A 26549-nucleotide genomic window follows, 5' to 3' on the forward strand; every position below is an offset into this window, starting at 1 on the left:
ATTTATTTTTAGAGTGAAAATGTGTAAAAAGATAATAATACTAATACCGTCAAAAGATCATCCTAAAATTTTTTTTAAACAGTCTACTCACCATGAATTTATAAGTTAAATAAGTTGAGTAACGAACTCATTTAATTATAAATTATTTTTTCAATTAAAAAAACTAATTTTTTTAATTTTAATTTAAATAAATTTTAATATAAAATAATGTTAAACTTCAACAACAATTCAAAATAAAAAAATATAATACAATAAAAAATAGTCATAAACTTCAAATATAATTAAAAAACAAACACAAAAAATAAAAGGTTTAAACCCTCGGTTGGTCCTCGTATTTATATGGAAATCTCAAATGAGTCATCGTTTTTTTTTTCGGTCTCAATTGGGTCATATTTTTTGTAAAAATGAGCCAATTTTACCCTAACCGTTAAATGCTTTCAGACGGCGTTAAGTTTAGCTGAACTGTATTTTATATTTTGATGGCGTGGCATTGTTCATTAAAATTGAATGGCTGATGTGTTTTAAAATTGTTCACGTCACATCTCAAATCAATTTCTTCTTCTGTCTCACCACTTTCTCTCTCTCTCATCTCTTCCAACGCTCAAAAGCTGCAATCTTTCTTTGTTTTTTCCTCTTCTACTTCATCTTTCAACTTTTCCAGTCCTTTTCCATTGTTTTCCATTCTGCAATGACACCACACTGCAACAAAAACCATTTTGATATCAAAACAACAAAACCCAATTAAAACCCAAAATTCACGAGACATAAAAAACATTGTTATCCTTTTGAGAAAAATTGAAATTGGAATTGAATGGATTTGGAAACTACAGAGGCGCGAGAATGGCAGTTAGATCAAGACTGAAATTTCACAATTTTAGCTCAACTTGCCAGTCAAAGGGAAAAACTTCAGATTTCTTTATGATAAAAAACCCTGAAATTTCTCTCAAAGTTTTTCTTTTTAATCTGTGGCGCCACGTTTATAGGTGAGACGATGCTAGGGCTCCTTCACAAGCAAACCTCTGATCAAATCTCTGGCAGCAAAGCTAACAATTGGAGATTCTGGAAATCTTATAGGCTCACCAATTACATTGAACAAAGTTGCACGGTTTGCAGGACCTTTGAATGGTGTTCTACCAAACAGAAACTCATATAGGAATATCCCAAATGTCCACCAGTCCACAACACTTCCATGCCCTTCACCCTTGATGATCTCTTGGGCCAAGTACTCGTGTGTTCCAACAAAGGACATTGATCTTGCATTTGTTGGCTCGGCAATTAGCTCAGGAAGAGGGGTCACCTGGTTGTGCACATCATTCTTTGGTTTAGACTTTTTGTCTTTCTTGGATTTTCTGGATAGAAAGCGCAGTGTGAAGCACGCAGTGTGAAGCGCATAAACGGCGGAATCCTTGTGCGACCACGGGAGGAGTCTGCATCAATGATTGGAGGAAGAAGAAGCACTGTAGCCACAGAGATCATTCAATTAAATTCAATTAAATGCATAATGTCACATCATCAAAAAAAAAATACAGCTCAACCTAATTTAATGCAGTTTAGAACAACTTAACGGTTAGGGTAAAATTGGTTCATTTTTACAAAAAATATGACTCAATTGAGACCGAAAAAAAAACGATGACCCATTTGAGATTTCCATATAAATACGAGGACCAACCGAGGGTTTAAACCAAAATAAAATTAGATGAATTAGCCATCAATTCACCACTCTTTCAATCCAGGTGAGTCAAATTCACAAGAGTAAAACTTGGTTCATATCAATTTTTTTTTTCAATTTAATATGACTTGAACTCATGGTAAACCGAATTAGTTTATGAATTCCAATCCATTTTGACATATGACTTGAATTCGTGGTGAACTAAGTTAGTTCATGAATTTGAATCCATTTTGACATAACTAATAACTAATACAAATGTATCCTGCATATGTATCAAATTTATATTAGTTAGGGGTGTGAATAGAGGTGGGATGGTTTTGTTAAGGTACGAACTAGGGATGGTAAAAAAATCTGCGTCTGCGGATATCCATGGATAAAATCCGCAACGGATAGTTAGTACCCGCAGATATTTACTACCTGCAGGTTGCGATAACGGATATTTTAATACCCGCTTCTAAACGGATCAGATGTGGTTATTATACTATTCGTCCTCGCGGATATCTGCTACTCGAAAAAATAAAAATAAAAATTTAATTTTAATTTATAAAATAATTTTAATTTAAGTTGACTAAAATTTTATTTTAGTTAAACCTAAGCAACACTTTTTTTTTTACACATCTTTGATCTTCCTTCAAAATCACAATCCCAACACCTCTTTCACGGACCAAGAAGCAGATTCCACCATCATGGACCTTCTTCTCCATCACCAAAAACGCACGTCCTACTACATTCACCATTTATGTTCCCTAATACCACCTTCATCCACTAAGACACACAATAAACAAATAAACCATCATTTTCTTCATTTTTCCATCCCCATTACATTGATTCAGACCACTCATTCGTTCATCATCCTCTTTTCTCCATTACATTCAAACAAAGGCAAAGTCTTTTTCTCAGATTTATTCAAACAAAGGCAAAGAAGTCGAGAGGGGAGAAGAAGGAGCGGCCTTCGCGGGTTTGGATGAGGGAAGAAGAAAACTTGAGGCTTTCGCCTCTAAGGAAGATGATCACCGGCGGCAACGTCGTCGGCATCGTCGGTGGCGAGTGGGGATTTCGGGCAGAGGCTGACATGATTTTATCTTCACATACCGTAAGGGAGGTGGTTCGTGCGTTTTGGCCCTCACAGGTGACACCTTCGATGACGGCCAGAGTTCCCGGCGGCAACGTGACGATGAGCACTCAACGGTGTAGTGTGGCAGTTTGGTGGCAGGCCTTGGTCGCGGAGGTTGGCGCAGTCTGGTAGTCGCAATGCGCAAAGGGAGGAACGTTGCGGAGAGCAGCGACGCTTCTAGCACAGTTGAGCTCGTCGACGGTGCTTTCGGCCAGCCACAGTGAGGCGCGGCGACGCTGGTCAAGAGAAGAGCAGGGCTGGCCGCATATGGAGATGAAGAAGAGACCTAAGTTCTCTTTTCATTTATGGATGGATGAAGAAAATAAGAAACTCTAATCTGAATTGAACAAGACAATGGGCCTTGGGCTTGGATCAATATTCACCGGCAGGACACCTACAAATTCATTGCTGCACCCCTGTTCTCATGGGCTTGGACTGCACACACACTCCTGATTTTTCATTTTTGTGGATATCCATGGGTATCCGTGGATTTTAAAATACCCGCGAATATTTTTTAAGCGGATATCCATGCAAATAACAGGTCGGATAACGGGTGTATTTTCTTTTATCGGATCAGATTGCGGGTAGATACTATCCGTGTCCGACCCGACCCGTTGTCATCCTAGTAGGACCTGACGCTGAACTAGTATATTACGTCTCAAGCTCACATTCTAATATTATATCAGAATATTGCTTTAGATCTTATATTAGAGCCCTTTTACTATTTTAAATATTTTTAATGTGATAACGATGATTTCATAGGTCTGTAATTTTGTTTATCATTGAGTGGGGGTTAACACTAATTATCTGTTTCAGGTTTTAAACAATGACTTTTTTGCTCCATCATTGATGTATGCAAAAGGAAAAAGAGATGGTAAAATAGGAACGCCACTTACCACACTAGACACTACAATTTTATCTGACATTTCCTTGTAACTTCTATTAGAATTGAGCTTTAAAGATGCCTAAGTTTCTGGCGAAAGCTCGCTTTCTGTAACTTGAATACAATAAACCTTATCTACTTATAGCATTTACTTCCATGCCAGAATTGGCCTCATAAAAGTACCTGAACAAATAATAAGTAAAAGCAGACAGGTCAGTGTCAAGAAATCAGATAGAAATAAAATCATTTACAACATCTAACCAGACATCAAGGAAATAGCAAAGAACTATTATGAAAACATTAATAGGTCATTACAAGACAAAAAAGAACTATTATGGAAATAGCACTCTGCTCAGCTAGTCTCTTCTTCTGAACAACCGTGAAGCCATACTTTGCACTAAAAGAAACTAAAGACTGAAACATATTTCCTACACCAAATAAAGAAATAACTACACGTATATGATTTAAGAGAAACCAACATCAACCTAGGATAATAACTCCAGGAGAAGGTACAGAATCCTCAAGATATCCCAGTGCATATACAATATTACAATCAAATACATGGATAAAGGTTACATACCTAAAAAACTGTTCGCAGCAGAATTGTGTTCTGTTCTCCCTTACTTCAGGTGGTGTATATATCCCAATGACTGTCTGAGATTGATGGGTTTGTCAATGACTTGATCATATTGAGTATGCTACATCAATATATTCTTGGCAAAGAAGTAGCAGTTGACCACGGCCATCACATTAAAAATTCATTGTTGATCCATCTCACCCTTGACTTTTCTCATGAGTTCCAATCTTTCAGTGATGTAATGGATTTGTTACGATAAGAACTTCACCCATAATTTCCAAGTCCAATCACATAAAGTTTAGCATCACAAGACAGTAGTTGTCATATAAAGATGTGGATTGTCTTTGTTAAACCTATGTGTTATTGCTTAAAACACCATAACCTTCATTTACAAACAAAGAAGATGGTTACAGTCCACTAATTTCCTCATCCCAATTGGACTTTGTAAGACATGAAGAGTCACTTTTTATAGGATTGGTCAGAGTTTGAGTTTTGTATCATCCATTAGACCATTTGTCACAAGTTCTTCTTCTGGGTAAATACCTTCAATAACCTCTTGGCATCAGCCCTTTTTCCCGGCAAAGAAAAATTTGTACTGACATATAAGAGAGTGGTCTCAGATGGCACATGTCCTTTTTCATACATATCTCTCAGCAATTTTTTTGCTTCGTTCTGATATGACAATTTAAGTGCCCTGTCCATCTCTGGCTCACAAGATAATTTGCACCATCCACAGATTAAAATGTCATATGTTGAAGAGTTAGGAATTCTTCCTCTTGTCAACATCTCGTTAAAAAGTTCTCTAGCTTGGTGCATCTTTCCTGCTTTTGCACAATCTTGAATAAGCACATTATAGGTTCCTGTTGTAGGAATAAAACCTTTGGTTACCATTTCACAATATAGTTTTATAGACTCTCGTCTATTTCCAATCCTACCATGGCCAGAAACCAGTATGTTATAAGCACTGGCATTTGGGACAAGTCCTCTTTCCCTCATCTGACTAATTAATTTATCTGCATCTTTCATCAAACCAGCAGTTGAAAAACCTTCTAAAAGGATATTGTAAGTAGAAATATTAGGAGAGATTCCATCTGCCAACATCTGTGAATAAGTATCCCTAGCCTTCTCTACATGACTGCCTATGCAATAACCACAAATAAGGGCATTATAAGTAACAACGTCAGCTGAAATTCCTTTCGTGACCATTTCCATAAGCACCACATTTGCTTTTTTAGTCATCCCTAATCTGCATAATACTGTGATTAGCGTGTTATACACTATCTGGTCAAGCTTGAGGCCCATAGCTAAAAGCTTCTTGTGAATTTGAAAAATTGCATCTGCTTTTCTATCCTTTGAATATGCTTTAAGCAGAAACTTGTGAATAATTGGCGTAGGAATATACCCCATAAGCAACATTTCATCCAAAACATCCATTGCTTTTTCAATTGCACCTGTTTTACAAAGACCACCAATAAGAATATTATAAGTGACCATATTTGGTATTACTCCATAGCTCTTCATCTCATTCAGTACATCCAAGGCATTTTCCTTTTTACCTTGTATGAAGTACGTATTAATTACAGAGTTATATGTAACACAATCTGGAGTCAGACCCAACTCCATCATTCTTGAAAACACGGAATTTGGTTCATATTTTCCTGGCTTTAAGAGCCCCTTAATCAAAACATTGTAAGCAACAACATCAAACTGAATGTTTTTGTCTGTCAATTCCTGAACTAAGGAAAGAGCAGCAAAATCATTTCCTTCTTTAAAGTAGCCATCTATTAGAGAAGTGTGGTTAAAAATGTCTAGGTAAATACCCTTGGAGCAAATATCTTTAATTAATGAATTAGCTTCCTTCATGCTTCCAGATCTTTTCAAATTGTTCAAAAAAATATCTAGTATAATATTGTTGTCCTCCAATCCCCATGATTTCATTTCCTTATAAAAACCAGCAGCAGCCTCATGTTGACCTGCCCTAAAATAGCCATCCATCAAAATAGCATAAATAAAAGCATTTGGCATAATATTCATTTGGACCATCTTCCTTAACACTTCAACTGCTTTATTTAGCATTCCTTTTTTGGCATATCCACTTATAATAGAAGAAAAGGTGACAACATTTGGAAGAACATGTTCTTTCTCCATTTTTTGCAACACCAACTCCGCAGATTCCATGTCTCCTAACTTAGAATGACCATCTAGCAATGCTGAATATGTGACACAGTTTGGGACAAGGTTGAGCTTTAAAACACTTTGGAACATTTCCTCAGCATCTTTAGATTTCCCAACTTTGAAAAGTCCATCCATTATAGTTGTGCACAAAACTAGATCAAAAGAAATACCTCGAACCATCATTTGACTTTGAAAACTGAAAGCCTCCATCACCCTCCCAGATTTTAATAAAGCATCAATAATTGTAGTGTATGAAACATGATTAGGATCTAAATCCATTTTATACATCTCTCTCAGCCATACTGCCGCTTCAGGTAATTTACCATACCTGCAAAGTCCATAAAGAATAGAACTACAAGTAACCACATCAGGCATGATTCCACTCATAATCATCCGCTCATACAGAGAACGGAATTCTCCAACTCCGCGATGCTTACAGTAAGCAGAAATTAAGGTTGTCCACGTAACAACTGTTGGCTGCAAATCTCTTATCTCATCCTGTCTTTCAACACCACAGTCATTTAATACACCAGATTCCTCACCCCTCTGAAAGCCCAAAATATCATTGATAAGAGACTCCGCCTTCGCAAGATCCCCGTTCTTACAAAAAGCATTAAGCAAAGTATTATAAGTAACAATATCAGGCTTGACACCATTCTTCCAAGTATCCTCCACCAATGCTAACGCACGACTCATCAATCCCGCTTCACAGTACCCATCAACCAAGGTGTTCAAACCTGTAACATCTAGTGGAACCCCCCCTCTAACCAAGTTGTCCAAAATCCACTCAGCATATTGAACCAATCCAACTTGACAATACCCCTTAACAAGTATATTACAAGTAACTGAATCAAAACACACACCCTTCTTAACCATTTCGGACAACAATCCAAAACCCTGATCAGCCAATCCATGCTTACAGAATCCCCAAAGAACAGTATTATAAGTAACATGATCAAAAACACTGTTGTTCCTGAGATAACCTAAAGCCAAACCCAAGTCCCCCACTTTACACAACGAATGAACCAACACATTAACACTGAAAACATTAGGCACAACCCCACAAAAAACCATCTCAGAATACAGCACTTTTACCTGGGAAACCAAGCCACAGGCATTGAATTCATACAAAAGGTCGTTCCACAAGGGCAAGGAGGGAACGAGAGAAAGGGCACGCATGCGAGAGAAAGCGTGAGAGGCAATGCAGAACCTGCCACAAGCCAAGTAGAGGCGAATGAGTGTGCAGAAGAAAGAAGCGTAGAGATGGGTCTTCATGGGAGGGATCAAAATCGAATCTTTGGGGGAGAAGAATCTTCTAAGGGGGATCAGAGGGTAGTGGGGACTGTAGTGAGGAGGGTGGAGAGTTCTATTGGATGAGAAAACGAACAGAAGGGTCTTGCTTTGCAGGCTCTTGAGGTGCATCATCTCTGCACGAAGTAGTTACTTCAAGCACTCAAGAACATGGTGGTGTCTCAGAATCTCAATTCAAGTTGCTGCACTGCAATGGAGTGGACTGTGAGAGAACACGAAGGAGAAACAAATTGTTACCGCGTTATTATTATGTTTTCTTCATCTTTGTACTAATCCTCAATTTCCTAGGGCTTGGTACAAAGGAAACCAACAACAATGGACAGTATGTTACAAATTATGTTTGGACATTCTTATTTCCTAAATTTATTTTAAAATATATATATATATATATATATATATATATATATATATATTATATTGTTAAAATAATATTAAAAAATCTTATGTAATGGTTATTTCAAAAAAAATATTTAGTTATTTAAAAACCAAAAAAAAAAATATTGAATTGCTTAATTTATTAAATAAAGAAATTACTTTATATTTATTAAAAAATAAATTTATCTAATTAAAATCCAAAAGTAAGTTGTAAAATATTTTAAATAATAGTATAAATATATAAATAGGTGAAGTCAATTTACTTAAATCAATATACTTATAGTGGAATTAAAAATCAATGACTAAGATTGTAACTGACTTTATGCATGTGCTTTTTTTTTCCATAATAGTAGTTATCGATTTCTTTTTGATAAATAACTGTAGTATATGTTGAGTGAAGGATGAGAAAAATTCAATAAGAAATTGCTTTGTCGAGAATTTTTCACATGGCTATTACATTTTATGTTGAAATAAACATTGATCTACATCAAATATTTGTTAAATAAAAAAGTTTGTGTTCCAGTAAAATGAAAGAAAGAAAACACGGATAAATTAGTAGTAGAAGGAGAATAGACACAAAATTAAAGAGCATGTGATAGGAAACTGATATGCATGTCTTGTGAAATCAAATGGATACTCTCTATTATTGTTACCTAGTTTTTAAATTTAAATTGGTATTTTGAATACTTCAACTCTTATTGCATTACAAATAAACAAAGAATTAAAAAAATATGTGTCTTGTTACGAATTGGTCAAACATCTAAAAACGGAACAGTATCTCTTTTTGAAATCGGTTGAAAAGAAAAATTAAAGATTACATGATATTGGTTAAGATATAAAATAACTTAGCAACTAACTAAAATTTACAAATACACTTCTCACCATGAACAAACTCAATCAATTATGAATACTCTAGCTAGAAACACTAAGAATCATATTGAGATACTTTTAGCTACAACAAAACCTATCCTACAAATTACAAATATATACGTTTATCTAATCTGAGAAAAGATAAAAAAATGTTAACAGTTAAATTCTTAATCAATAATATCTTTCATGGATATTTCTGACCAAAGATACTTAACACTACAGATTCATATATTATTGGTCACTCATGTTTACAAGAGGAATTTTATTCGTTTTATTTTCTTCTATTCTTACCTAGTCCTCTCATCACGCTGTGATTGTGAAAAATATATACATGTGAATGAAAACAAGTGCAACATTCTTTGATCTCCTCTTTTAAACATTACACTATTAGATAAATTTCGTATAAATCTAACTCTTCTTATTTAATGTCTAGTTTGTGAAATCTATGACATAATACTTAATTAGAAAATAAAGGGTAAAAAGTAAAGTATTATCTCAACATTTTGATCCTTCGTCAACTCTTAGGCAAGCAAAATCTGTGGAGACTCCACAGCTACCATCACCTAAATCTAGAGTATTTATTCTTATATTAGCATACTTTATTATCCCATTCAGATAGCTCACACATCTCTGTTTTCTTTCAAAGAACTGTCATTTATGCAACATTTGTCTCTCTTTATCCCAGGACTCATCATATCACACAACTTGGCCCATTTCTATTCTTTGTATATATATAACACTTTTCTTTTAAAAAAGATGATTATAGCAGCACAACTCTCCTCAAATGAGTGGGAATAAAATTCACAGATAATCACAATTGTTAAGTGTATTACATCGTCAGTGAGTTACAATACTATGCAAATTCGCCAACCTCAGACTCCGCAAATAACAGAATCCTCGGAGGAGCGAATGGTGACAGAATTAGTGCAATGAAAAACTATTAGCCGGATAGGTTAGCGAAAACCGACTTCCATGCATTAAGAAAAGAAAAAAAGAAGACCTGTACTAAATCATTGTACCATTACTTCAGTTAGAAAAAAGGTGAATCAATTCTCAATTTCAATAAGGTTACTACTCTGTCTGAGTATGCTGCATCATGTATATAAACCACAGAAATGCAAGTGACCATCGGACTTGCCTCATCATCTCGTCTTGTGAAACCGGTCTCATAGCATTTCCAGGATACACAACCAATACTGCATTGCTTGGGAGTTGGGAGGGACCAAGATGAGAGACTCTTACAACATCTTTGACCAGTATAGCACCCCACTTCAGTGAGGAACTTCTATTGGTACAAAAAGTGGGCCTTCTATTTTGGCTTTGGGCTCAGTATCACAATGACTGAGGCCAAGCACCCACTAAAATGGAAATGGTCCAACCCAACAACCATTCTCCGTATTGTTGAATCAGTAACATATACACATGCCCCAACAACAGTCATATCAGGATCTAAGTCCAGTACTCTTTTCAAGGAATTGGTGGAGCATTCCTGGGATATCGAGTTGAAGAGGGAATCCGCTGCATTGTTCTAGGGTATTCTTGCTTCAAACGTTTATTTGAAAATCCTTGATGTGACCTGATTAACAAAACAAAAATGATGTGATGTAAGAAAAAGTTATTAAAAGGAGCCAAGAAAGGGGGTAAGAAACAATGAATTTTGAAAACCAACACTTTATTAGAACATGGAGGCCAAATCCACATGTATTTGATTTGTCTATTTTTTTTATGATTTTGACCAAAAGCAGATAAGACATCTCGCACTGCACCATATATACATCAATTTTAAGGAAACCAATAAGCTTGCAAGAGGATATGGCTTCATATTATGGTAGGTTTTTCATTATCAATAGTAACTTGTAAAGATGCAGCCAGCCCCAAAAATCAAATGGGTGCAAACAACCCGACTGATCAAGAAAGCTGAACAAGACTAAACTCCATTCGTTATGAAATAGAAAATGTGAAGAATATTAAATATAAACAAACGGACCTGGGAGAGCTCTGACGTTTCTGAATGCTTTGGCCAAGCTTTGACCTTAGACTTCCTAGTGCCTTCTCGGCAGCCTAAACAAAAGAATGCATCTTTAGTGCTCCAACACCAAATGTTAAGAAGTTAATGGAAGAACACAAATATATTCATAAATATTATTTCATAATTAAAAAAATTGTCAGACCTGCATTTTAGCTTCATCCCATGTTAATCCGATACCTTTACCAAAGACCTTGCCATCTATTTCGACCTAAATATAAAAAACGAAATATTCAGATACTGCCGTAGCTTTTCTATTTTAAAAAATGCCGGAATTAAAGAGGAAAGGTCAAAATGCAGGGACAAACAACGTGACAGAAATGTTCAGAATACTACACACAACACATCCTTCAACTTCCCTTGAAAGTATAAGCATAAACCACATAAATAGAATGGAAGTGTAAAATGGCCAAAACACCAGCATAATGTCTCTCTTCTTGAACTATCTCTTTTAAGTAAAAAACATCAAATGTTAGAGTACCCCAAGTGCTCTACTTTAATTAATTCATTTTTTGCTGATAAAAAAAAATAACAAAGAACTAAAACATAAATAAATAAATAAGACAGTTCAGAAACAAAGTATAATCCTTTTGCAATGCAATGAAGCCAATATTTTTAACTCAACTGGTTCAGACCACTAAAGTATTTGATTACAAACCTGTGCATGTACTTCGTCTTTCTGAAGTGAATTTGTTGACACTGGAGCAGGTGCAGATAGAAAATTGACACCAAGACCCTCGATCATGCACTGAAGAAATTGAGTGCATAAGTTATAGCAAGCATATCAATAACACAAACACTTAACTATAGGTAGGTCAATTTAAAAAATCTTACCAATTCTTTTAGGGCAGAGATTGAACCCATTGGCCTCTTAGAGACCTCCAACCTAGGATCTAAAACCCTTGATGGATCAGATGCAGTTGAAAAGGAAGCTGAATCCTCTTTAGGCAATGACTGATTACTAAGAGAGCTGGCGATAACCATGTAACCATTGTCATTTGAATTAGGAAACCCACCCACATCCCCATATGTAGAACCAGGCTCATCCTTAGCACTAGACAAATATATATCTACAAAAACAGCCAAAGTGATCAAGATATACATTATGAAAACAAAATTGAGAAAAAAGGAAAAAAAAAACTTGTATAATCATTATCAGCTATTATTTTTCTGACATTGGGATCTAGCAAGAGATTTTAGGCGGTTTAGAACCTGATTAAAATTTCTAAATCAAATTATAAATCATAATTTCTTATTCATGTACTGCAACCAACAAACTTTCTTTCATCATAAATAAAACGATTGTTCACACAATATCTTTGAACCAACTATTGTAAAAGATTTAATTGTTGGAAAGGACAATGGTTTTACCATTTTAGATCACTAAATATATCCTAATCCAAGAGCCTTCTAAGCTTGAAGCATGGATACTGCATAGGCTCATCACACCTTATACTGAATTTTAAGTTAATAATAAAGAACAGGCAACACGGCTTATTGACCATTTGGTTCAAAAGATCAATACTCTTAAACTGAAAGGAGGAGACCCTAAACTGATTTGTCTCTGACATGATTTACACTGAACTTTTATTCATAGCAGGGCCATGAACAAGCTTAATACACCATTGAGTTGGTCAATATCAAGCCAACACACCCGCTAAGAAGGCAGGCTCTTCTTTCAATTTTGCAGTGGTGGGGGGTCGCCAAAAATACAATGCAAAATTTTTTTTTTGATAGTCACAATAAAAAAAAACTAGAACATCTTACCCGCCAGATGCTTGATAGAATCCTCAGCAGCCTTATGTTGGGCTTCCTTTCTAGTTCTTCCAAATCCATGACCAATTTTTTTTCCAGAAAACCATGCCTAGAAATAAAAATGACAATTATGAGTACACAGACAAATCATCAAATTCTGATAAAATAGAACCAAAAACATAATTCAACAAGTGACTTCACTCTACAACAAGCAACATGAAATCAGCTGAGTCTCTAACCTAAAGATCACATTAAATTTGTAAACTTGTTTCTAGCAGAAACAACATCCATTCACAAAGGTTACCCAACCTGTGTTTACGTAAACTTCAAAAGATTGGTATGCGTACACTTTGCATGAAAAATCAATTTTGTCTTGTTATTAAAGAACAGGGGAAAATAGAAATCCCACGCAGTAACCAATTCTAAAAACTATATCCAATGAATGAAAAATTAAACTAACTCATAAATCGGAATCCCTGGAGAAAACATAAAATGGAAAAATGCATGCAAATATAATAATCAACAAGGAATCATAGTCACGATGAAAGATACCTCGATGGAGAACTGTAGTTCTGCACTTGCAACCAAAGATGACATAAATTCCACCTGTCCACATTAAACCTTAGAAACTTGAAACATCACACCGAGAAATTACTATCTCCAATGATGCCCCTCTAATTATTTACTATCAAATAAACAGATTTGTACTCACCTTAGTTCCACACTTCAGTGCAATTTCCTGTAACACTACAACTGGAGTATCCGCATGAAAAACAGAATTGCCAGATTCAGTGTCAAGATCCCTGTGGCTGGAAGATGATCTACTAAAAGGGAGTTCATCACCTTCACAACAACAATAAAATTATGTAATTCTAATGTTAAAACTAAAACAAATAGAACAGGAAAAAAAATTGTATAAACCTCATACCAAAACAAAAAGCACAATGAAGGCATGTTTGTTTCAAGTTTAGTAGGAAAACTCCAATAAAAGTAGCAAAATATGGTTGGTATGCATGATCGTTATGCCTGTGTTTTACTAGCATTTTACTCCCACTAGACATATTACTTTCTAAGGGGAACAGAAGTCACTCTGAAACCCAACAACCATCAACTTCAACTCCCTGTTTCCATCTACCAAATTATCCTTTTTGTTTTGACTAATCAAAATAGGAAAACATTTCTGGAACATTCAATGCTAACCCATAGTTTGTAATTAACCCAATAATAACATAAGTGCAACAGAGAATCAGAGGTAGTTATTGGCAGAAACTAGTAGTAGTTAGATATTAAATAGGTGTAATAAATAATAACTGTCATTAGTATTTGTACCCTCCCTTCGCTCCTTAATACAAGCCATCATTTAGAAGATATAAATGATCATTTTTATAACGTATTTTACAAGTGCTAAGAAGCATTTATTATATCTTCTCTGTTTTCCTTTATTGACAGTGGTACTTTCAGATGTCTTCACATTAATGATAATTAACAATGATAAAATTGGCACATTAGTTATAACTTTAAAAAACCAACCAACTGACTTATATTTACTGATTTGTGTAAATCAGTTACCAATGTCTTCTATAAATATTAGAGGGAGTATTATTTGAATTAGTTGAATAGTGATGTCATGTTGCCAGCCAACGGCGGAAAGTTAGGAGCAATTGTATATTTTGAAAATTGTGTGTAACAAGGAATGGGGGTATGTGTGTCGTGTTTTTGAGTAATTTGGACAGAAAACTCTTCTCTACAGGAGTCCATAACTCCGGACAGAAAATTCTGCTTTATTTGTGTCTTCTATGTGATTTAATATTACTTTTCTCTAAAATATCCATTGGTGTTCAGTCATAACATTCCTGCCTATAGTGATCTTGGGAATCTAACCATATATCTTGAGACAAACAACTCCCAATAAAACATTTTCTAATTCATATAATGCATTTTGAATGCTTACTATGTCCAGTTAAATAGAAAATGAATGAAGACAGGCAATCCTCTCGAGATACTTTATGGAAGAAAAAAAAATAGACATAGGAACCAAAAACACAGATCTGTGAAGCATTAATAAAAAATATGGAGTTAAAAAGTAAATGAAATAGGACAAAGGAAATCATATCATGAGATATGTTTATTATGAAGAGAAACAGTGAGACAAAAAAACAAACTGAAGTTCTAAATTACATTTCGGGATATCCAAATAACTGCCCCCAAACACTAATCCTTACAAGAGAGTACGAGAGGGACAGACTAGAAAGAAACAATCATAAATGTAACAGCAAGTACTACAGCTTACCAGATAAAGATCGATAACTTGAGAGCATATGGTTTGATCTTGGGCGATCATCTCTATGATACATCTGCACAGAAATTATCTTAATACAATTAATTGACTAAATAAGCCAAAAGTCTAATCCTACTGTAAAACCTCAATGATAGAATGATAGACCAAAACACAGCCATTACCTCCTTTGGTAATCTTTGGTGGCTATCATGGAGAATTCTATCAGATGAAATGGAACTTTCAACCTTAGAGAAAAAGGATGGATGATGAGGCCGGTGCTTTTCAATACCCAATGGACCAGAATCTACGGAAAATTCCTTAGATACTACCCGGTTTAGTGGCTGCGAACCAATATCCTCTTCTGCAGGAAACCAACCCCCTCGTGATGACACTCGAGGTGCAGAGACTGGCATGGGATGTCTGATAGGGTACGTAGGCTCAGTGGATGCATGATCCCTGGTATCTTGTCCATGTTGCAATATGAGAAGCCTTCGCCTTGTATCTGGATCTAATTCTGATTCAGGTACTTCACCTTCTTCTCTGGCGGGAGAGCCATGCAAGCTAGATTCAGAAGGGGCAGCTTGACCCATTGGCTTTACTAGTGCTGCAGGTTGAGGAAACTGTACATGGGTAAATGGCATCATAGATGCCTGTGCTGTTGGAGGAGGAACTGAACCAGAAGACATTGTGTACTGAAGAGAAGTGAGTCTGGGGTCTAGGTTAGCAGTTGTCACAGGTATAGTTGAAGCTGCTGATAGTGCATCCTATCAGCAAGAACAATTAAAAAAAATAAATAAATAATGAGACAAGCTTCAAGTTCAATCATACATATATCACAGTTCTCACGTATTCATTAAGAGTTTGGGGTTGATACCTTCAATTTTCTTTCTACCTCAGCATCTGCCATACCATCAAACAAGAATGGATCTCTGTTTCCATTGGAAATGGCACTAGAACCATCATCCTGAGTTCAAGTAAAACACAAACAGTAAAACACAATGAAATGATACAAATATTACTTCGACATCAACAAGTAGCCTAACTGATAAGAGGCAACAAATATGTCTGTACATCAATATACACTAACCTCTGAGACTAGATAATTGCTCACATCAGGAGGAGTAGGTATATCTTTGATATCATCTTCATAGGCAACTTGAGGAATCTTTTGTAAAAGACCATCATCAAAATCTCTGCACCAAATCATAAGACTTAATTAGGTTCAAAAATCCAGTTGAGTATTTTACTTTTTTACTGATTTAAGATAAGTAAACTACTCTAAGAGCAACCTATAACCATTAAACAGAGTTGTCCCCCAGATAGGCAAAGAAAAATGGTCAATCTGTGCAAATCTCTTTCTTTAAGGTGTAGAGATAACAAGTCAAAATTACTTCTGAAGGTTTAACACTCTAACTTACTTAAAGAAGCCACCCCTAACATTGCAAGCAACATTTCTTGCAACACACAGGACAGGGATAGTATTGCTTGCCTACAAGACAAACAGGTTGAATAAGTTCATATAGTGAAAAAAGGGTAAAATTCCATTGATGCAATTGAAGGTATTAGGCTTCCAACTACACAAGAAAGAAAACTTACTTCCGCTTGAGGAGCATAATATGGAGCAAATGCAGGGACAACATGCACTCGAGGTTGATCCTTCTCATCCCACACTTTCAAGCGATCATCAATTACCAACGCCATCTTTGGATGGCATAAACCATCTTGGAAGACATTAAACAATGACTTCTTCAAACCTATATTGCATTATTCAAACACCATATTAGAAGTATTACAAGTAAATGAAACAGCGGTGAATTAAATCTGCACATTAGTCTCAGATATGTTAACTTTTACATACAAGCTGTCCTCACTTTCATAGTTTGCTTCTTTTAGGTGCTTCATTACAAATATGCTGCTTGTCATTGAAAACAAAACTAATAGTACAGAAAACAGCCATGCAATGCAACTTACCAGACTTAACACATACAATGCGACCTAACAGTTCTTTAGAATTTATCAAATTTGAATCTGGATCAAGAAGTCTCCACATTTCTAGTGCATAGTCCCTTTCAGCCATCGTGCACACATAAACCTCAAAACGCTTGCGCCCCCTTGCAGTCAGGTAGCTCCGAAGATCTTCCCATGCAGGTCTCAACCTCACAAGAACACTTGTATCTCGAATCTTTTCAAACACAAAATTTTGTTAGTTTGATGATCCTGACAAATCTATCAGCTTGCATATGTTAGGCAAAATACATAAAAACAGATCATCTTTGTCTATATCATAGAATTAAACATCTGGGGATAGCATAATGAATGCACTCTGATGTGAAAATCACTTTACTCATCCAAACCAGGCAGCAGTCTTAAAAATGAGAAAGTGTCTCAATCAAGTGTTTACTTGAACCAATAATGAAGAAATCAGTTAATGTCTAGAAAAAAACATTTTAAAACAGGTCTGAAGTATAATAATAAATCTAAAAGGAAAATACAAAACCCTAGTATGTGGCAGTAGATACAACAAAAGTAGTGGATACAATAATAAATACCTGTGGATTGATGCGTGTCAAAATAATGTTCTTATCATGTAACCGTATAAGTGGCCGAACTATAGGCTGATGATTGTCAGATAATGCCGGGACAATCTCAGATTGAACTTTTATCACTCTCCCATTATCAACAACCTGATCATTTTCAGCATATTGCTTCAATATATTCTTATCATCTAAGTACCGCTTGACCTCTGCCTGCATGCCAGAAATTCGTTGTGGATCTACCTCAGAATTTATTTTTCTCTGGAGTGCATCAATTCTATCCTCAAATGACCGCATTGTGTTTGCTACGATAAGTGTTTCATCCAGGTCAAACACTATACCCAAACATCTAAGATTTAGCATAACGAGGCATGAATCATAAAGTCCCAAAGCAACAATAAATCCCCAAAAGCATGGTCTATCATCATTTCGTGAATGCATAGCAACCAAATGTATTTCTTCCCCACCTAGTGGAATTACAGCAGTCTGCAGGATCCAACATCATAACAGTTAAAATCCAGAGAGAACTAGTAGGAAACAAAAATATACAACTGTTAACCTGGCATATTTAAGAGATAAACATGAATAGTCAATGCTCACAAAAAGATAAAAAAACTACATGTCATCTTAAATTAATGGTGCATTAACATATTCGCAACTCTGTTCAAAATATAAAGGTCGTCTTTATACACTCTAGACCACAATTGTAATCTTCAAAGATTTTAAGATCCTTTCTTCAACTAAAACCCAAGTCAGCATAGATACTACATTTCACTATGTTCAGATACATTTCTTGAAAACCAACCCTAGCAGCAATTGTCATAAGATTAACCAGAAACAATAGTCTTTCATAAAAGAGTCTCATTGAATATTATGAAACTCAGTTCAATTCAGAAGTAATGTTAATCCTGGGTCCCTGTTAAGGAACCAATTAGCCAGTTCCTTCATCATCTGGGTTCAAAACAGCAGATTCATTAAGCCCAGGCAAATTATTACAAAATTAACACACAAGTCATAAGTGGGTTATCCAAAGATTTGAGTGCAGTCCTCTGAGATTAATTAAGTCCAGAGTCAAATTGTCATGGAAGATAGTGCTTTAATAGTTAATTTATTTTGTGCCCTCTTAATCTTTTGAAGTGTTACTATATACCTTGTTCTCTCTGATACACAAGGAGTGCAATTGAAAGAGGCCGTCCTGCTGCTGAGTCTTTGACTCCATTTTGAAGCAAACACCACATGAGGTAACAGTGTGAAGCACAGCAAGTGGGGGACACCTCTCACTTGGTTGCGAGAAGTGGCTTATTCTGATTTCCTTCAAATGGAAGTTCTTGTAGTTGTTCTCTTCCGGGTATACCTCTACCTCACCCAACACCAACTCCCCCTGGTACACCACCGATTTATACATTCTCTTTTTTTGTTCCTTCAAATCAAATCACCACAACACACAAAAGTCTATGAAAATTCTGTCAAGATTCCGTGTAAGTAAGGGAAAAAGTATTCATCAACATCATCATCATCACCGTCATCATGGCCGTGTCAACAACGCTTTAAAGATTCGTCTGATTTTTGCATTACCAGAAAGGGAATGTACATATAAAATAACACAAAAATGAAAATTAGGGCGTTTTGTTTCAGGAGAAAGTTTTAGATCCGTGATTGAAGGTGATGGTAGATAAAAAATAATATTCCAAAAAATCGAATCGCGACTCTGGCTGGGGTGTGTGGATCGTGAATCTCCGACGCGGAGGCCGGCAAAAGGTTTCTTTACGCGTGAGAAATGCGATTGTTTCGGTGGTAGCTAGGGTTTGATGATGGGTGTGTGCGCGTGGAAGATGATGATGATCACAGAGGGAAACCCTAGATCCGGAAAACGAAAGGTCAAAAACTGTACTTGGGGTTCCTAATGCATAAGCCACTCCCAATAAATAACACAGCAATAAAAAATTAGTATATCCTTCTTTTTCTAATTTCATAAATGATTAATTACAGATAAATTCTATATTTTTTCTTTCTATTTGACCAGGCGCTTCCTCTATTATATGATAATAATCTGCTTAATTAATAATATTAATGATGCTACTAATTAATAATCCTTGTACTATGTAACATGAAGGGAAGATCTTTTTATCCAAATATTGCAATTTATTTTTTATTCTCCACAAATTAGTGTAATTTAAATGAACTATCGACGTATCATAAGTTATTCACACAAAAAATAAAACATATCTTCAAATATCAATATATGAATTATAATAAAAATATTGTTTCATTAAAATAAAGTGGCTTAATAAATACTTTTATAGTGAATTAGGGGAAACACAAGGAATTATTACATATACATCTTATCTTAAGTTAAAATATCATATTTAAATTATTTTTATTTTACATATTTATTTAAATAGAAATATATGAGTTATTATTTTCTACATGTATATTTATAATTCATGTGAAAAATAGTGTTAAAAGAAACAACAATATAAATTAAAGATTTACTATAAACAGAGAAAAAAAAAATAGAACTATATTGAAGTTGAAGTAGCAGTACATACGGTCTTTTGTATGTGCATTTTTTTATGGTTATTATTTTTTTATTTGTTGCATATATATTAAATTGATAAATATTTAAGATCATAATTTGAAAATCTAGTTAAGATAAGATATATATATATATATATATATATATATATATATATATATATATATATATACATGTGTGTGTATAATTATATAAAGGAGATTTACTTTTTTTAATATATACGAGTGAAAATAAATATTACGTTCATTAATTTTAAATTATTTTAAGAAAATAATAAATAAGAAAATTATTGGTATTGTTATTATTATAATTAAAAATTTTAATATAAATAATTTTTATAATTTTATTGTAAATATTTATTTATTTATTTTGTAGATAATTATTTTATTTAAAAAGCAATTAATTTTAAAAGGTCAAATTAAAATAATTGTTAAAATTAGTGCTGTCAAAATTGAATGTAACCCGCAAGCCAACCCGGCTCACCACGGATTTGAGTCGGGTTGGGTTTGAAAAAAATGTTATTTTTTTATGCGGGCTAGTTTTCAACCCGCTCACTTACAATTAAATGTGTCTTTTTTCCAACCACCAAGCAAGGCTCTTACAGAGAGGGTAGGCTGGTTTTACTTGAAGAGAATCTTTTCTATGATCAGACTCGATTTTATTCTGCATCAACAGGCTCCGTAAGATCCAGTAAAAGAAGTGGTGTGGTATAGTCTGAATTCTATATAGTATGACAACGCATTCATTTCCTATGCATTGATTTGATTTCTGATACTATTGGAGTGAACAAAGTAGATCTAAAGAACAACGCGAGTTAGGTTATATTAGTAACAAGTAAATTCTTTGTACATAAAAAGTATCAATATTTTTTTTTGACAGGATAACAATTGCAAAGTTTGAGATCACCCAGAAAGCATTATCAACTTGAAAAGTCTACTCGGGTATTGAACGTTTACTAAAATTTACATGTGGTGACCTAATTTAATTTAATTATTTATTATTTTTTGTTTCAATATTATTAGTTAGCATTTTGTTTATTATATTGTAAATGGTAATAAAGAAGAAGATGTTTCAAGAGAGAAAAATATTATAGATTTATCTATTCAATACTCTAATGTTATAAATGGACAAGTGATACTTTTTTTTTTTGTTTTAAATTTTCTTTGGAGTTTAACATCATTTTATTGTGACGTTTATTTATATTTGAATTTAAAAAATTGTAATTATTTTATTTTAAAAGAAACTTATAATTAAATGAGCCAATAAATCAACTTGTGGTAGGTCGGACCAAGTTCGAATTTTTTCAGCTCGTTAATAGGTGAGTCGAAATTGAGTTGGCTCACTAAGTGACCAACCCGTGGTGAGCCGGGTCAGATTGAACCGAGTTACCCATTTTGACAACTCTAGTTGAAATTAAAAAAAAAAATAGTCACTCAAAAATTAGAAAAATAAATGTGAACATCAAAAAGGCAATTCTATATATAGATATAGATATTAATTGTATTTTATTTCACTCTTTTTTAAATTTAATTATTTTTTAAAACTAAAATAATTATCAATGATAAAATATATATATCTATAAATGAAATAAAAATTATTTATATTTATTTTAATAATTATATTTGTATTATTTTTTGTTATGAAAAAAAATAAACACACATTTATACTTAACACATTCCTTCCACTAATCTATGTATATATATAATAATAGGGTTAAATATGTTTTTAGTCCCTTAAGTATCACACGATTTTGGGTTTAGTCCCTACTCGAAACTTTGATTGTTTTTAGTCCTCATAGTTTTGAAACTGTTATAAATAGTCTCTAATTTTGGATGGCGTTAATTTGTATTTGACATGGCTAACGGCCAACCCACGTCTGATGTCAGGTATGAGTTTATTCTCTGCCACGTTTCCTTTTCTTTTTATTCCAAATTTGCACACAAGCCCCTAATTTCTTCAATGTTTACACTTCAGCCCCTAACTTCTTTTCAAAATTGCATAATAGCCCCTGTTTGACCAGCTAGGCGTAGGGTTGACTCAGGTGAGTCTGTCCAGGGAAACCATGGACCCTTTACTCAAAATTAGGATTTTGATTTGGAGTTACCTTGGATTCGATTAAGAGTTTCTTTGTTACCTTACTTCTCCATGTTGCTGCTGCAATAACTCTTGAACATTTCTTTTTCTTCATTCCACCATTTCCATCTATGAATCTCTCAGCTTTACATCCTGAGAGGATCACTGCATAATTTCCTACAGCGTCAACCAACCAAGTAGAGTCAGTGTCCTTCTTATCTCCTGTTCTACAACCATAACAGCATGAACCACAATAACGATCTGTTGAGGAATTTGTAGCCACTGACTCTTCTTTCAAGCCCATTTTCTCACATCCTTGTACGAGAATTTGATTTTGAAACCCTTGTTTCTTGCACTTCTCTGTCACACCAATCCTTCTGCATACTGTGTCCATGGTAGATTGATAATCAGAGCTTGCAAAAAGTGGATTTTTTTTTCGACCATTCCCTCATAACAGAATCGGGTGTTCTGATGCATGTAGACCAGTTTATAGCAGTGGCTCTGGTTTTCTCTCTCGATGATGACGACGCGATTTGAAGGAGATGGCGATGGCTCTTCTGCTCTGGGTTTGTAGGTGGTTGGCTTAGGGTTTTTGTGGCGACATGGAGGCTAGGTGGTGGCGGCCTTGCGTTGGAGGTTCAACGACGATTTGGGTTTCGCCTTCTGTGTATCTGTACGTTGCGAGATGGCTGCCAATGATTTAATCTAATTGTGTGTTCCTTTTGAACCCTAATTGCGGTATTCCTTCTGAAGTGTAAACATTGAAGAAATTAGGGGCTTGTGTGCAAATTTGGAATAAAAAGAAAAAGAAACGTGGCAGAGAATAAACTCATACATGACATCAAACATGGGCTGGTAGTTAGCCACGTCAAACAAAAATTAACGTCATCCAAAATTAGGGACTATTTATAACAATTTCAAAACTATGAGGACTAAAAGCAATCAAAGTTTTGAGTAGGGATTAAACCCAAAATCGTGTTATACTTAAGGGACTAAAAACATATTTAACCCTATATAATAATCTTGCGGTAGTTATAAATTAATTATAAATTTTAATTTTCTTATGAATTGCTTTATTTAATGTAATCAAACAAATGTATTACAAGTAGATTTTATAATAATAAAATCACTTCAAATAAGGAAATTATTTCGAATAAGAAATTAACAATATAAAAGTCTTATAAATATAAAAAAGACAGTCATTTCATTTATAACAAAGTTTCCTCCTTTCGAGGCACGAGAAATTCTATTAACCAATTTTAATCACACACAATAACAACAAAAGTTATGTGTTATAATAAAGAAAAATTCAATGTTGATCTGTATTAAAGAAAAAAAAATACTTTGATTTGTTGTGTAGAGATAATATGTTTTCATAGTAACTAAATTTTATCTTCAATATGAACCAATAATTACTATATCTACATTCGATATAATGTATTTAATATTTAATGATTTACAAGTTGTTATTATAAAATATGTAATAAATGTTTGGTAATTAATTAGATATAACTAATGTAGAATAATTATGTGAATAAATCAAAATTACTAGTTTTCTTTATATGTCAATTATATAATTGTATTGTTGTTTTTTCAATTTTAATTATCTAATCTCAATTCTCACCTTCGTAACATGGTGAATCTTATTATCGTCTTACCCTCTTGTACATATAGAAATATATAAATGACAAATTTTCCAAATGACAAATTTTCCTAATTATAAAACTAATGATACCATAAGAATGACAAAACCAAACTTCAATGATAAAATTAACTTGTTCATTACATTACATGGAAACTTTAATATGAATATAATTAAATAAAGCTATGAAGATTAAAAACATGTTCGTAACAAACATAAGAAAATACTAGAAAGAGAAACTAAATAGTGTTTTAATTTTTTTTTTGCAAATAGAGTTTAGGTTACTTTACCGGAGTTAAAAGATATGTAACAGTAATTAAGCAGATTTGAAAAAACTTTAAATGAAAAAAAGAACACTTAGTACAAAAATTGATTTTTTTATAATGAATTTTTATATGGATTGACATTTATCAGTATAATAAGTGACGTGGTAATAAAATTATAAATAAGAAAATATTTTTTGCTTCAGTTTTAACTATAACCAATATAAAAAAATGGACATGATGAATGGCTGAAATTACTTTAAATATTCTAAAAATTATTATTATTAGTTGAAAATGTACTTTGATTGAAAATAAGAATGACAATAATTAATTGAGATTTTACATTGATTAATTTGCAAATCTACAATAATAAATTAATTTAATAATAACTTTTGGATAACCGATGATGAATATATTTTGAAAAGGGAGCGAAATTTAGCTGTTTTACTATTATTATTTTTACATTTTTTCATTTATCTTTTGCATATCAAAACCTCATCTCTTTTTTTATAAAAGTATTAGACACTTTCATGTTATCATATCATAAGCATTTGTATGTGAATTGTTTTAAGTACATTTTTATAGATTTTTAGACATATTATCTTCTTCTTTTTTAATATAATTCATAGTAACTAATTGCATTAGGTTAGATTTTTATATTTATCTTTTATTATTTGTATCGTGTTATTCTAACAATTTTTATAGGTTTTAATAAGAATCAAATTGATAAAAATCTATTTTGTATTCGTTGGAAAACTATGCATGATTAACTTTACCATATCAAATTGTTAGCTACTTGTTTGACACTAAACATGCTTTAGTCAAGTAATGTTAATTTGATAGTATAAACAACACCTTATCAAATTTGGCATCGTTGTCAAGAAATACAATTAGTATTTTTAGTATTTTGATTCTTATTTATTTTCTTTGAGTTAAAAGTTTATTTATTTATTTTATTTTATTTGATTCTTTTAATCCATATGCATTTAATCTAGTTTGTGTTTTTGTAGTCTTTGTTTATTTAAATTTTCTAGAAAAAATATTGTTTTTGCTTTTATTAAAAAAATTCTTTTTAGAAATATTTCAAACTAGTTGGGTAATACTTTTGCTAGGAAAGACTTGATATTTATATCTGCCTCTCTTTTTTAGGAGTGAACTTAATAACCTCTTAACTTATGTCTTTCTAGAAACCTTTCTCCAAAGCAAGAACAAGAAAAAAAAAATAAAAGAATAAAGAAGAACTCTCAGTAAATTGCATAATGTATGACTTTCGCAAATTCGGGCGAATTCCATCAAATTGATCCAATAATTGAAAGGAACTTGCATAAAGCTCGTAGAAGATTTCATTTTGGGTGTTCTACTTAGGGAGCACCTCAACATCTGAAGATACCAATGAAATTGTACCACCAGTATCTTAAGATATCTTATGATCCTTCGCTCCAACAGAAAATTCAAGAAAATAAAATGGCGGAAAGAACATTGAGATAGTTGGTTGCACCATATGTGACTACACCAAACATGTGCATCCAATACCCATATGAAGAATGCGAGCTAAAATTTGGGTTAATCCACCTTTTACCTAAGTTCCATGGATTAGTAGGAGAAGGCCTACACAAGCATTTAAAGGAATTTCATGTTGTTTTTTCATCCATGAGACCTACAACAATGATTGAGGAATACATCAAGCTTAAAGCTTTTCCATTTTCACTACAAGATGTTGTAAAGAGTGGTTATACTACCTTATACTAGTATCCATTAACACTTGTGAAACTCTAAAAAGATTATTTCTTTTTTTTTAAATCCCAGCTTCTAAGGTGGTTGCTATTTGTTAAGAAATTTATGGGATAAGGCAACAATAAAGAGAAAGTCTTCATGTGTACTGGGAGAGAAAGTCTTGTCCTCATCACCAAACACATGAGTAACTCCTCATTCAATACTTTTATGAGGGATTGAATTTCTTGGACAAGTAATTGATAGATGCTATGAGTAGAAAGACGTTGATAGACAAAATGCAAATTGATGCAAGGCAACTAATTGAGAACATGGCGTCTAACCATCAACAATTAACCACCACGATGTTAAAAAGCAATAAATACATAAATAAAATAAAAATAAAAACACAAATAAAATAAATAAATAAAATATATAAAATGATAAATGTTTTGCTTTCTTTACCTCAAAACAACTTGTTTAAGTAAAACTTTACTTCTTTATAGATTGAGTAATTTTTCCAAACTACTTTAAAATCTTGATCAATAGAGAAAGAAAATATAAATGGAAAAGAATTAGGAAAAAAGATGGATGAATGCAACTATCAAAACTTTTTGTTTCACTTCTCGTTTAAACATTATATAAAAAAATTATATTATTATTATAGGCTTAATTAGTGATTTAGTAGTATAACTAATTGCTTTGGTTTCCTTTTTATTTTTTGTTCAATTTAGTCAATCAATTTTTTAAAAATGTTC

At 33.4% G+C, this 26549-nt stretch overlaps 2 protein-coding genes across 2 annotated transcripts; both read right to left on the bottom strand.

Moving 5' to 3' along the window:
- Positions 1-2449: 2449 nt before the first annotated feature.
- Positions 2450-8023, bottom strand: LOC124837564 (PPR repeat protein). Its single transcript, XM_047312971.2, has 2 exons — positions 4247-8023; positions 2450-3849 (listed from the first exon to the last, which is right to left on the bottom strand). The coding sequence occupies exon 1, from the start codon at positions 7841-7843 to the stop codon at positions 4760-4762; it is 3084 nt and encodes a 1027-aa protein (XP_047168927.1). The 5' UTR covers positions 7844-8023; the 3' UTR covers positions 2450-3849; positions 4247-4759.
- Positions 8024-9759: 1736 nt separating this feature from the next.
- Positions 9760-19474, bottom strand: CPL1 (C-terminal domain phosphatase-like 1). Its single transcript, XM_047312965.2, has 17 exons — positions 18718-19474; positions 17583-18053; positions 17005-17215; positions 16630-16787; positions 16452-16522; positions 16121-16226; positions 15908-15997; positions 15216-15797; positions 15046-15109; positions 13468-13598; positions 13308-13361; positions 12768-12864; positions 11835-12070; positions 11659-11748; positions 11146-11211; positions 10962-11035; positions 9760-10550 (listed from the first exon to the last, which is right to left on the bottom strand). Exons 1-17 carry the CDS (start codon positions 18970-18972, stop codon positions 10442-10444), a joined length of 2865 nt encoding a protein of 954 aa, XP_047168921.1. The 5' UTR covers positions 18973-19474; the 3' UTR covers positions 9760-10441.
- Between the last annotated feature and the right edge of the window lie 7075 nt (positions 19475-26549).

The sequence above is a fragment of the Vigna umbellata genome, chromosome 1 (genome assembly GCF_029865625.1).
Source record: "Vigna umbellata cultivar VRB3 chromosome 1, Vumbellata_1.0, whole genome shotgun sequence".
NCBI classification, from domain to species: Eukaryota; Viridiplantae; Streptophyta; class Magnoliopsida; order Fabales; family Fabaceae; genus Vigna; species Vigna umbellata.

Coding starts and splice junctions, on each gene's coding strand:
- LOC124837564 (XM_047312971.2), bottom strand. CDS start 7,843: ATGATGCACCTCAAGAGCCTGCAAAGCAAGACCCTTCTGTTCGTTTTC.
- CPL1 (XM_047312965.2), bottom strand. CDS start 18,972: ATGTATAAATCGGTGGTGTACCAGGGGGAGTTGGTGTTGGGTGAGGTA. Junction 15,998..16,120: donor GCAATTATCTAGTCTCAGAG/GTTAGTGTATAT, acceptor ACTTGAACTCAG/GATGATGGTTCTAGTGCCAT. Junction 12,071..12,767: donor TTCTATCAAGCATCTGGCGG/GTAAGATGTTCT, acceptor CTGTTTTTGTAG/ATATATATTTGTCTAGTGCT.